The 13,694-nt window shown below is 42.7% G+C and overlaps 1 protein-coding gene across 6 annotated transcripts in view; it reads left to right on the top strand.

Moving 5' to 3' along the window:
* Positions 1–4,852, top strand: part of PCDH17 (protocadherin 17) — a 309,624-nt gene extending 304,772 nt beyond the window's left edge. For 3 of the 6 annotated variants that reach the window (XM_069640732.1, XM_069640731.1, XM_069640733.1), the window contains one exon: positions 3,139–4,852. In XM_069640732.1, the coding sequence (XP_069496833.1) occupies positions 3,139–3,821 (683 nt within the window). In that variant the 3' untranslated portion in view covers positions 3,822–4,852. The remainder of the gene's footprint in view (positions 1–3,138) is intronic. The other 3 variants (XM_069640734.1, XM_069640735.1, XM_069640736.1) reach the window with 2 other exon arrangements.
* The last annotated feature ends 8,842 nt before the right edge of the window (positions 4,853–13,694 follow it).

Below are 13,694 nucleotides of genomic sequence, written 5' to 3'. Positions count from 1 at the left end.
AAAGCATGTCTAGCGCTCCACGCAGACTTTTGTTTCCTCCCAACATGACCTTTAGCATCTCAGATGTCACCCTGTTGTGCTAGCGATGGTAAAGCCCTCAGTGGTTGGCGGCACTGGAGTGAAATGGCCCTTAACTCTTGCTTATGACACATACTTTACATAGGCCTATATTTCAGGCAGACCAGTTATTACCAGTCGGTATGCAGAAAGGACAAGAAAATCATACTTAAAGGCAATTAAGGTGGATTTAAGGGTCTTTTATCCAAAATGATCCACGTTACAGCATTTTCTTTCTTATTGTTAATCCCTGCTGTAATGGAATAAATGGTCACAGGTTTAGCAACACAGGGAACTCCAAGTTAAGAAGGTTGACATTTCCCACACTCACTGAATTTTGAGGGTTTTATTTCGATAAATTGAGTCATCTTTACACTGTTTTCACTCACTTTTTTTTTTTACTGAATGTCAAGGGTTTTGTTATTCTATATGTTCTTAAAATCCCAATGGCGTGCATGTTTCAACAATTATTAATGAAGAGGAAGGCCAACAATGTCCCGTGGCCACAACTGCCATATCCCCCTCCCTGGTAACTAAACAGATCCCACGGGCCCTTTCAGCCAGCTTTCTAAAGCTCCACTGGCTATGGCCGAAACCAAGACCAATGAACATGTTTCACTAATTATTTTTTTTTAAAACAGCGTGCCACTGGCTCTCTTACCCATTGTATTTTTGCCCAAAATACTTTTGTTCGTGTTGGCAATCTTGTAAGACTGAAATGATGAATGGTGTTCTGCCTGATCCAAATCCGAAACCTGAAAACCCCCTAAGTCACATGCATTCAATGTATGGACCCTCATTCCATGGTCGGCGGTGCTGCCAACCACGGAAACACTGAATCCGCCACCTGACTTCCCGGTGCCACCGGGACATTCCTGGTGGTGCGGGAAGTCAGGCGGCGGGTTTGGTAACTCCCCATTGCCATGGAGTCCCATAGAACTCTATGGGAGGGGGAGATGGTGCGTCTGTGAAAAGTCTGTCTGCAGGGGCCATTGCGCTTGGCGAGTCTGACCCTGCGGGGCGCAACAGCCCCTGCAGACAGACTCATAGTGTGGTGGTCCAGAAACAAGGGTGCCGGTATGCTTACCGACCCCCTTGTTTCCAGACCACCACACTTGAATGAGGTCCCATGGTCCTTGAATTGTTTTGAACTACAACACCCATTAGCCCTAACCAACATATTGAAGAAGGATACGAGTGGTAGTCCAAACCATCCTGAATGTCACAATATCAGTGGCAGAGAATAATGGGAGCTGTAGTGCAAAACACCTGTCGGACCACAAAAGCAGTACTTATTCTATTGGGTGAACACACATTCAATTGAGATACCGAGCCAGTTGTATGTTGAGGTTAGGATATTGGGGTGGAATGCCCATTGGAAGTATAGAGTCAGTGAGGTGATTAAGTGTGTGGACGAGTGATTGAGTCAGTCTGTTAGCGAGGTTATCTTTATAGTTTACTTTAGGAAGTCAATCGGTGATGCTTCTTTTCATATAGGTGTTGACATACAGTTGCGCGTAGTTTCTGTGAGGTTCTCTACTCGGTCAAACCTCAAGCAAGGCATAACCGGCCCTTGGGAATGAAGCCCTGGCGCCATAGCATGCCAGGGAAAACGGCAGCAGGCCAATGGAAGTAAATCGGGAACGCACATCTGAGCATTGCTCATGCCCATTTTCTCACTTTGAACAATGGGGGTTAATTAGTTGATGCTGCAAGGCTAAGCTTGCAAACACCTGTGTATCGGAAGGCTAATGAAGGATGTCAAATAGGAAAGGTTTTGTCAACATAATATTAAATGTCAACATCTGATAACTCAAGAAGTCTCCCCGAGCTTATGACAGAGAGGGAGACAATAGCCTTCCTGGCCAGGTGTGCTTGTCGCTCAGGGGTCGGTGCTAGGGGGCTCTTTCTGGCCATGCACTTACTCCACTCTTGGGATTCTGTGTATAGCTATTAAATAAACAGAGGTTCACGTAGTAGAGCGGACTATTGTCTGCCCGAGTCATTTCTTATGTTTACAAGGGTGGAGGTCTTCCGGCATCATTTACATCCTGTATGACTATATAGCTAAGGATCAGGCCATGGCACAGTGATGACGTGTTTCACCGAGCTCGTCTTATGTGCTGTGGCACTTGTCCATTTGCACAATGGGCGGAAGGATGGAGTATGCGAGGGCCCCACACTCTTGCTGTGAATGTGAATAACATCCCGAGAGAAGCTTCCTTAAAGCCTGTTTTACAGACAGGAAGCTCCCAAGCAACAACATGATGTATTTAGAGACTATGAATTGTTTGGGTTTAAGGAGAGGCAAAACCTTGATTGATCGTCCCGCCCGCATTGTGCATGTTTTAAAACTATAAACTCAACCGTTTTGTTTAAGGACACAATCGAAATTAAAAGAAAATGCATGCTTATAGCATTTGGAGACTTTCAGCAGCTAAGTGCACAGAAGCTGCTTCGTGTACCATGGGAAACACAAACAAAAATTGACATAATAAGATACCGTCTACAGGAGTGCAAGCGTGCATGCATCTTTTTGCTTGACAGCGAAACGAACTGACACAATTTCTGCAGGAAAGAGAAATTGATTAAGTAAATGCATGTTGACTCACAGTCATTTGTCAGACATCACGTTGCATACATTGGATAGTGTACCGGAAATAAGTAAAATATCAAACACTGTTCGCATTCGATGACGTTCACCCATGTCCTGGGTTGGTGCTTGTTGGCAGCGTTTTGGCTGCTCCAATGTCTTAAACATGTAATGCATTTTGATCATGGACTCTTTGTTGCAAGGGCAGTTTGCAGAAGGGACGCCATTATCTCTCCAGTCACCCTTTTCTGGGAGCTATTTGGCCTTTCGGAATGCTTTAGTATGTAAAGAATAGAGCGGAAATAAACACCCGTTGACTCAGCCAGCTGCTTTTTCTTTGCCGCCCCATGAAATGCTACAATGATTCTGTCTGTGTTTATAATTAAAAGAGACAAGAGGTCAGATTTGGCCTCGCTGAGTTGATTGCTGCCTTAGTTTGGGTCTCAGGAATCTGACATAATTAGAGCTGTTTTCTATTTGTCTTACAGAGCAGGAAGAGTGTGTTAATTGCACGGACGAATGCCGAGTGCTTGGGCATTCTGACAGGTGTTGGATGCCGCAGTTCCCTCCAGCGAACCAGGCAGAAAATGCAGATTATCGCACAAATCTGTTCGTACCCACGGTGGAAGCCAACGTTGAGACTGAGACATATGAAACTGTGAACCCCACTGGGAAAAAGACTTTTTGTACCTTCGGAAAAGACAAACGAGAGCACACCATTCTCATTGCCAATGTTAAACCTTATTTAAAAGCCAAGCGTGCCCTGAGTCCTCTTCTTCAGGAGGTCCCCTCAGCCTCAAATAGCCCAACTAAGACATGCATTGAGCCTTGCTCCTCCACAAAAGGACCCATTGAGGGCTGCGGAGCCAAACCTGGAGCTCTGGCTGAAACAAGCAGTAAGTACTTGCCCGCTGACAGCCAGTACCTGTCACCTGGCAAGCAGGCAAAAGACCCTCAGTACATTGTGTCGGATCCCATGGCACAGGCCTTTGCCGATGTGCACTCAAGGGTGAGCCAAAACTCAAGCGAGATGGACTCTGTTCTAGAGCAGTTGGATCACTCGAACCGAGATCCCGGTCGAGAGTCAGTGGATGCTGAGGAAGTTGTGCGGGAGATCGACAAGCTTTTACAAGACTGCAGAGGATGCGACCCAGTGGCTGTGAGAAAGTAGACAGGAAAGTGGGATTCACTGCCTCTTCTATGGAGAAAACGATTGTCCGCCCCTGATTACACTGGTTTCGGAGGGAAGGAGAAAGGCCACTGCTGCTTTATGGCTTTTCATGAACATCTAAAGTGCCCACAATATATTCTTTTCACTACTGTTTCTTTATAACGCTGGTTACGTTTTAACCAAAATGACAAAAGAACTGAGTCAATGAAATAATGAGGAATATAAATTGTGACAATTTGACAATCTGATAGGAAGGTATGGGGAAAGCAAGATGGATCTTCTTCTGACATTGTAAGACTGTCTCTGTGGTTGTTGCTGATTTCACTGTTTACTGACCAACCCAATGAAAAGGTGGGTTGACTTGTTTCTGTGGTGGGTTCCTAGCACACATCACAGGCTTCTACTGAGAGTCTGAAACGATCCTTGCAGTCGTTCTAGCTACACCAAACATCGGCACCCATGTGTGGTATACATTTCTGTACAAAGTTATCTGCCACAAAGTGTGAAGATATCAACATTCCAGTTCATTCTTCAATAACTCACATCTTGCCCATTTAGTAATGTCACATGAAAAGTTCAATGTAAAATGATATCGTTCATTCTGTCCTGCACATGCATATGCTAATTCACTTTTTTAAAAGGATGGCATTTTTTTGTACACCTTTGCAGCGTTTTAGTCTCCAACAAAAATTTGCATATGTATTCTGTAAATGTCAGTTCTGACCTAAGGCGGATTTGAGTATATACTGAAATGTGAGGGAGTCATACAGAGGATATTGTCAATATTAACCCTTCTTTCTTCTTTTTTGGACACTAAAATAGCTCTGAAACGTGAAAATGTCCTAACCATCAACACAGACCACCCTGTCATTTAAATGTGCAAATGTAAGAAGATTTAATGTGTTTACATCAAAAATGACATATTTTTATTGATTTATTGCAGATTCAGTGCATATGAGCCAAATTGTTGAGTGTATAAGAGCTATATTGTGTATTTTATTAAATTAATATATAGTTGTGTTGCAAAAATATCTTGGCTTATATTGTAAATGGCAAGTGTTGCCTCAGTCGCTGTAGGATTCTATGAGTTGATATGTTCCTGCTTCCCTTTTCCCTGTGAAGAGCGGGAAGCGGTGCCTCTGAGCAAAGTCTCATTTAATGTTAGGTCTTCAAAATGATGTGGTGCGTAATCCGTTGAAAATGTGCGTCATTGAGCCCATGGATACACGTGAGTGAGTAAAACATATGCCAATCAGTCATGGTTATGTACAAGACCGTGTAGAAGAACCTGTTACAACCCAAACGTAATAACAAATATTCCACTTGAACGCGTTCCTGAAACCTCTCTTTACTCCAACCTGTTGCAGCTGGTAATGTATAGCTAATGCTCTTGGTTACATTTACGAATGATACTAAGATGTATGCCACTGTTCAGCCCTCAAGTCCTCAAGCCAAGACCAGGCTTCGGGTCATGTTTGGAGACGACCTGCTTTCCTGATTTCTGCTCAAAATATGAAATGAGTGTGTAGGTCTTCACGTGTTGTCCTTTCTTCAGGGATGGAGTCCTGATTGTCTTCACTCAAGAAACCTCAACAGCATATCTCCTTTCTCTGATGCGAATAGAAGCAAATAGAATATTTTTAAGGCTAAAAAAATACAAATGTCTTCATAGCAATGTTAAAAACCAATTGTTCAATTGAAGAGACTTTCCAAATTTGTGACCAATTCCCCATGCTAGTGTTCCAAGACAGAGGTCTCAACCTTTATCAGTAGCAAGAACTTTATTTAATAGAACATTGAACTGACAACTTCTTCTTTCAATAAAGCCATTATTCATTGCTTTCCAGTTTTACACCATCAGATTGCTAGCCTCTGTACTAAGACCAAATGTCCACACGCCAATTCTGTGCGTAAGAGTATACTCATACAGCCTTGAGTGTTAAGCTACCTTCACACATACCTTTGAGCACATTATCACATAATCTGCAAACATATAGTGATATAAAGATAAAGACAATAATGGTTTGATTTTGATGAAGAAGTAGTAGACATACCACCAAATAAACTATTTTGCTAGATAGTTGTTTTTTGTCCTCTGCAGCAGCTATTAAATCAAAATGTTCTTCCTTTTTCAGCTTTATAACCAGAATTCATCAGTAAATTGCATTCCTTTGTTTCCGCACAATCATACTCCTTTCAAATGATTCCAGTGATGGTTAGACATAATGCAAGCTACCGAGATTAAATAACATTTGCTCGCGTGAGATAGCCTGACTTTGACAAAAAAAAAAAAAAAACGAGAAGACGAAAACAAAATCAACGTGGCGTGAGTGTTTTTTTTTTTAGACCATTAATGCATACTAAACACGCCACACTATTTATGGCACCCATCCGAAACCAGAAGTCATTAAACACCAACAGAATGAATCAGAGATGGGGCTGTGAAAGCAATTTACCTTGAGGCTCTCTGTCACTGGTGATTTGCAAGCGTTTGCTGTTAACACATTATCTGTGTTTAGTTATGATTACTTATTTACCAGTCTAAGAAAAAGCAGCGTGCATGGCACACAGAGTTACAGCTGGGGTTCGGGACTGCAATTTGAACTGGATCACTCTGCCAATCGATTTTTTATGTACAACCGAGTCATTCTAGCTGCAGCATTAAATATTTAGATATTTGATTAGCATCATCTTACATTACGTTTTTAATCTGGCTATAATCTCTGTTTAAGAAAATGGCGTCAATCCCACATTATCATTTCCAGCTGTGACGCCATGCAGGGTATTGTTTGGAAATTGCATCACTCCCTCTAAATTACAGAAGAGGACTGTATCTGCTCAGATATCAATAACCCTAAAACACCATATAAGGAGGCAAAACGTTTTCAAAGCACTAAAGTCAAAGGTAAGTGCCATTTGCAATGGATAAATAAGCAAGGCGTGGCTTATGTTTCCAGAAATGTAAAACCCACAAGAAACATATGTATATTTTCATGTGCCACATTAAATTCATCCTAAGAGCAATGTTTGAAGGCAAAACAAACCTTAATGCTGAACTTCAGGAGTCGGATAGGACACCACCAGCCTCGGAACCCTCTGCCAGAGAAGGGCATGGAGAATGCTAGCATTTGGAGCCCAATGCTTTGATTTCGTTGTGTGGCTTTCGGTGAATGAAGCTGGCATGCTAATGGTCTAAATGTGATTGCTTCCCTAGATATATTGAATTCATCCAATCACAGCATAGTCAGAAGCTGACTATATCTTTGTGGTGAAAAAAAGCAAACATCCTGATTTAGCAGACCATCCGTGATGGTCTATGATCCCTCCTCATCATGGAATCTCTTTACTCCAGACTGAGCATCTTGGGCTTTGGTTAATGCCTTAAAAACATAAAAAACACAAGAGCATCATCGAAAACATGCAGAAAAAGAACATCCATAGCTAAGTAAATGTCTTAAAGTGGCACATGCACAGCAGTTTTCTGAATGTTGCTGCTTTCATAAAGAGTGATAAACGTCTCCAACAGATTACAACAGTATTTCCTGTGGCGTGCTCTCTTCTTTTTCTGTTAAAAGGTAAACGTGATTGAGCATGCCAATCTGCTGTACATGGATCACTCTTACACATATCTACTTCTCAATAACTTGTAGCATTACATCTGTAGTACCCGCTGGGGCGAGGAAATGCCATGAGGTAAATTATTGATTGATCAGTTCGCTTGGCTCTTTGATTCCCTTAACTTTTGGTGACCCTCTTTAATTTGATCGGTCCACGCCCAGCTTCAAAGGTACCCTGATCGACTTTTATTTACCCCTTGACAGCCAATCTTCGAATTTAGGATTCCGCTTTGGCTTTTCGCCTTTTATTTTCTTGCTCCTGCCTTCCCACCTACCTGTATTTAGAATGTTTCTTATCTAATAACTGATTTTGTATACAGTTTATTTGTTTATGGATCCATTTATTATCTTATGGTTTACAGCAAACCTTACACAAATACAAACACCATGTTAGATACCGGACAGGCATATGAATAAAAACATTTTTCCACATAAATAATTCATGTCAATTGTTTGGAAAATCATTAATAAAAATCTAGTAGACGCTAAGATCAATTACATTTTAAATCTGTTGAACATTCTGAACCAGAATTCCTATTCTGTAAACAATGTTTGAGAGTGAGAACCCCAGCATAGATTTCACCTAAAGAGGAGCTCTTCCTATGTCCCTCGCCAATGCTCAATGCATCAGGTCCTCTGCAGTGTATCCTGCAGAATCTTACTTTAAGCCCTCAGATTCTGTGGGTTGTTGGGATGAGTGTTGTCAACTTCATCAATTCTTCAATTGATTCTTCAGAGCTGCTGATTTTAGGAAAATGCATGCAGAAAGGTTCTGTCCATTAAAAAAAAGAAATCAAATGAAGTGGCTGTGATCTGCATAGAGGGCTTAGGATTCTCCAGAATTTGTCTTTTATTTTTTTTTTTATATATATTTACTTGATTTGAAAAGATAACCATTGCCAGGATAGTGATCCCACAACATCAATGATTAAAACATTTCAATGCATAGCCCAGCCACCCACATTTGTGTCATTTTCATATTTCTATTGCACATTATGTTCATTAGAGTCCAGAGATATTGATTATTAAACCTTTCACTTTCATCGATTCCACAAATGCAGACTTTTAAATCGAGCTGGGGGAGCACTGCAGAGATCTGACCTGATCCCCTTTCTGTTTATTGCCCGTTCAAACCAGGAGCCAACCATGATCCCCACTGGTTGCCCCCCATTATTCCGAGTAAAAAATAAAAATATATATTTTTTAAAGTCCGCCTGATGTGCTGGAAACATGTACAGTAATGTGGCGGTCTGTCTTCCTGTCTGCACCGTTCGACTTCCATTTCCACCTCAGCCACTCATTTATTGGCTGGAACTGCAACAGAAGCAATTCCTGGGGCGGCGATTCAGCAGCCAGTGGTGAATTTAAGACACAACACATTTTGCCTGCTGTCATCTCTATGTGCCCCTCCACCGCTCACTCACCTCACCATCTCACCTAGCACCCCTCATCACAGAGCCTTTAAAAAAAAAAAAACACTTGCACTGTCCCTGCATCCTCCCAAACTCCACATTCCTTGTTTTCATGCTGAGGGACACCCACCACCCCCCCCCGCTCAATCTCAAAAACACCAGGGTTGTCCCTGCCTCACCATTCTCCGGCGACTATCCCCTCTCCCTTGTTGTCTGCCCCCCAAAAAACACTGCTGATATCCCTATCCTCTATCCAGTGTCTCAATCCCCTTTTTCACAAAAAATGAACATACTGGTGCTATTCCAACACCCACATCCCTTGCGCCACCATCGCCTCTATTTATCTCCCGCCACATGGCCATATTTTGGCTTGGCTCATGCTTGCCCCCTGGAGTCAGGCCAGAACCCCGGGCTTGCCCCTACCCCAAAGTTCCCTGTCTCTCCCACCTCTGTTTTCAAAGGGTGCCTTAGAGGAAGAAACATAATCTGCTTCCAGTTTCTTCCATAGGAACCCACCCATTATGCCAGTGCTACCATGCCAGAGACTGAATTCAGGACAGGGAAGGAGCCCTTTAGGGTTCATATTCTTTTTTTGAGGACTATAACACATGTGCGAATAAAAATACCTTCTTCAAGGGTCCTCATAAAGGCTGCATTTCATGCCTAGACCTAGCTTACAAATTAGGGGAGTATTCCATGTGAAAGATCTACTGAAAACAGTAAGGGTTAGACAATGATGGTTCCTATTATGCCTCGTCAAGGAAATGATACCCTCCTCCAATCGGATGTGTACACTGTGTGTTTCCAGAGAGAGAGGGATCAAAGCTAAAGGCAAAAACTTTCAAAGGAGAAATCATTCCAAAGACAGGTCTAATGATCAATAAAGACTGAAAGGTTCTCACATGACCCGGGCCAAAACGTCCTCTAAGACATATACCCCCGCCCCAGTCACTTCTGTCTCCAAATTTTCTCTGGCAACAACTATATATGTGTTTGTTTAAATGCTATGCGAGAGATGGCACAAATGCATTTGCTTCTGAAGTCCCACATACACTTCTTCACATGGTTCAGAGTGAACTAATTAGCCTACATATCCCCTGCTAGTAACTTACCAGATCCTACCAGCAAAGGCCTTCTCCCCTTGTGTCCACTGTCCACTTATAAACAGTGTGGCAAGTGGCCCAGTGCCATGGTCCATTTCCCCTGCCTGGCAACTAATAAAAGCCTACATGCCATATCCTCAGCCATATCCAGTGGACACTGTCTGCTGCCTTGCCCACTGTCTATTTTGCAACATGTAGGTAAAAAGTACATTGGGCCACTGTTCTGCGGCCGAGCCCCTATCCCCCTCACTAGTACATTTTCAGGTGCCACTGTCCAAGGGAACTGTCCTTGTATCACTAACACAACTTAAAGAACACTTTTTCATTGCCCTTTTTTCCCCACCCATCTCTTATTCCTGTGGTAGCTTCCTACAGGAAATGTTCATCTTAACAAACCATGATCACATTGTTGCAGCCATCTATTGCCATGCTGTACCTTTCGCTGTCATCATTCCCCCAGCAATGCATTATTTTCCACTTGCTGTGTTAATGGGAAAAGTCTTGACAATTTAAAAGTCTTCCCCATGCCCACTGCCACTCTCCTTGTGCCCCCCTCCTTCTTTCTAGGTCCCTGCATTTGCCGCACACATTGGTTCCCGTGAGTCCATTTTTTCCAAGCACATTTTGTCACGTTTCCGCAAATTGGAATCATAATGTCACCAAATTCGATCTCCAACTTACCCCAAACTCCCCTACTACACCAGTGTTAGTGGCCAAAACCATCCAACAATGCATTTGGTCCATTTACTCCAAATCCGTCCAGTGAGTCAAAAGTTGTATATTCACAGCAGGCAAGGCCCACCCAGAATTTGTAAATGCCCACTCAGCAGCGTTTTTTGGCCTTTTACAGATGTTAATGTCACTTTTGTGGGCCCAACTACATTGGCTTCAGGCCCTACTTGTTAGACAACCCTGGCTACGCCTTTGTATATCATTAAAGTGTGTGCACAACAGCATGTGACTTCACTTGTGAAGCACGTCACACAACACATATCATTTGGTGGATAGTTGAAAAGACCTCACTCAGATTGCCCACACATCCTAAAGATCAAGAATAGGGCAGGCAAGAACACACTGTAATGAACGCACTGTCATTGGCAAACCAATGCCTAGGTAAATATGCACCCGTATTCACATGTACAGCATGCAAAGGCATCTGTAAAGTCGTCAGGGTTGTAATTTTAGGATGTTGACTAAGATTGCTGATTGTATGGACTATTTTCCTCCACACAAGCAGGTTCAAGTCACATGTACATAAAATTAGAGTTTAGACTTGACAATCAACATTGTAACTAATGGAGCTGTTTTACGCAAACAAACTAAGATAACGACATTTCAGACTGGAATTAAAATCTAGGGTACTCTACTTGCCATTTGAGGGTGATGGCATGTTTAGCACATCATTCTGACACTGATTGCATGATGACACAAATGGGAAGACGGCTTAACTTTCATTTCAAAGACCCAGATATCAACTGTTAGCAGGTCACTGCAATACCACTGTCACAAAACCTATAGTCGATCCATAGACCTCAACAAATATGGGTGCAAAGTAATAGGATTGGAGAGCAGCAGGGTCCATGTCACTTTACATTCCTGCCTCTCGGCTTTTCGTTCCTCCATATTAAGCCTCCCAGAAGGAGGGACATTCAGCCATCTCTTTCTCCAGTGTCATCAAATAACAGCAGAGCAATTAGTACTACAGGTTGTGATGCAGGATGACACCTTCAGCAATCTTCTTTTGTTAATACCAAGAGTGAAACATATCTCTTAACTGGATGAAGGAGTACAATTTATCCTATGGAAGTGGGCAGTCGCGTAAGTCCAGAAACCTGAAAGAGAGCAGGTGCTCTTCCCACTCTAATTTTAAGAAATATAAAATAATACAAAACAGGACAGGGAAATACCTCCATGTCCACCAACTGAAAGACTAAATCAAGAAACTTGTCATCAGCATGTCTACCCTGCAAATGCTCATTTTTTGTTTACCTAGTTATGGTTGCTGTGGAGGATGCATATCCTAAAGTGCTGATGCCTTACAGCCACAGAAACAATTGTTATTTTTGGGAATAGCAATATATATATATATATATTCAAGGAAAAAACTTTATTTGCTGGGATGTTAAGATGAGAACGTAATGCAACAAAACCCCTGAAATTCAGCTAAAGCCACCGTAACTTCGCATCCCCTGTTGCACAGCCTATGACCACAATGACGACATCACAGATCACATGACTGATGACATCACCAATTACATTACAACAGTAGCTGGCATTCAGCCACGGTCAGTGTACATTGCCAAATATATTTTAACACATGAATGGGTACTAGTCATGGCCTTCAGTTATGGACAGTGGGCACAACCTTCACCCATATGCACTGAATATTTTAAAACACTAAGAGGCTACCAACCATAGATTGTGGCCTTTACCAGTGGATAGAGCTTTCAACTGTGTCCAGTGTATATTATATACATTGGTCAGGGACTAGCCATGGAATTTAGCACAATACTGGCCAGTGGCCACAATCTTTGGCTGCGCACACTATGCATTCTAACATATAAATGGGCCACTAGCCATGGACTTTGACCTGGATCCATTTGTACATATTTTGGCCATGTCCACTTTATATTTTAAAATAATAAAAGGCAATAAGCGATGGCCTTTCGCTGTGCCCACTGTATATTTTCTTCCACTAACCAGCCACTAGCCATGGTCTTCAACACAATACTAGCCAGTGGCCACGGCCTTTGGCTTTGCCGACTGTATATTCTAACATATTGATGGGCACTAGCTATGGCCTTTAGCCAGGGCCACTGACTACAGTTTTTAATGTTGCCACTGTATATTTGAAATAAGTGATGGGCTACTATGCAAGGCTTTTAACCATGCACAGTGGTATTTTTGAACAATAACCGAACACTAGCTAACATCCTTAATGTCCTTAACGTCCCTGCAACTAAAGTATTTTAAATACGGGCATAACCATGAATGCCAAGGGAGGGGGAGAGCCTTGTTAATCAAAATGTCCTGAAATAGGATATGGAGTACTCTAGCCCATATTTCTGGTTGTTTCTTCAGCACAAGATTACATAGACCATTTGGTCTGGGGGTACGAGAGTTCGAGCCAGATTGTATGATTTCCACTAGATTAGTAAGTTGATCAGACCAGCCACCTGACTTGTGGAACCTGAATCCAAGATAATCAAAACATTTGAATGTTCTTAATGTGGGGAGGCTTAAAGACAGTGGCCGCTCAGAAGGAATCGGACGCGCTGAGATCCCCGTGGGACAGCGCAAACGTAAAGTGGGCAAAAGCGGAAAGGAACCATAATCTAGGAAGCTGCTGTCAGTAGAAGCTGCATCATAAAACCAGACGGATATAACCCCTTGCAGCACAGCGTGGGAGTGCGAACTGCGCCACTGAAGCATCACAGACACATGCAGGTCACACAAGCAAATAACCCTGGGAAGCAAGAGCATCAGGCGCAAAGTAAATGGTGTAACATACGAATTGCATGACAATGATCTATAACCATCACGCAGGAAAGTGCAATTAAGAGGCCTGCACAGTCTACACACCCCAGGGCGCCCGGATCAGGTGGGGAGAAGGGTGGGAGGAGAGTGCCAAAGAGGCCTGCGTATCATGGAACACTTAGGCGCTCAGGGGCCCTGCTGAGAACTAGTGAGGGCATACCAGCATACTCCACAATGACTGAAAACGTGGGGGGACACAACCCA

The sequence above is a fragment of the Ambystoma mexicanum genome, chromosome 7q (assembly GCF_040938575.1).
Source record: "Ambystoma mexicanum isolate Mex_15411 chromosome 7q, UKY_AmexF1_1, whole genome shotgun sequence".
Taxonomy (NCBI): Eukaryota; Metazoa; Chordata; class Amphibia; order Caudata; family Ambystomatidae; genus Ambystoma; species Ambystoma mexicanum.
The sequence above is the reverse complement of the archived record's forward strand: the minus strand, read 5'-3'. Positions and strand labels throughout refer to the sequence as shown.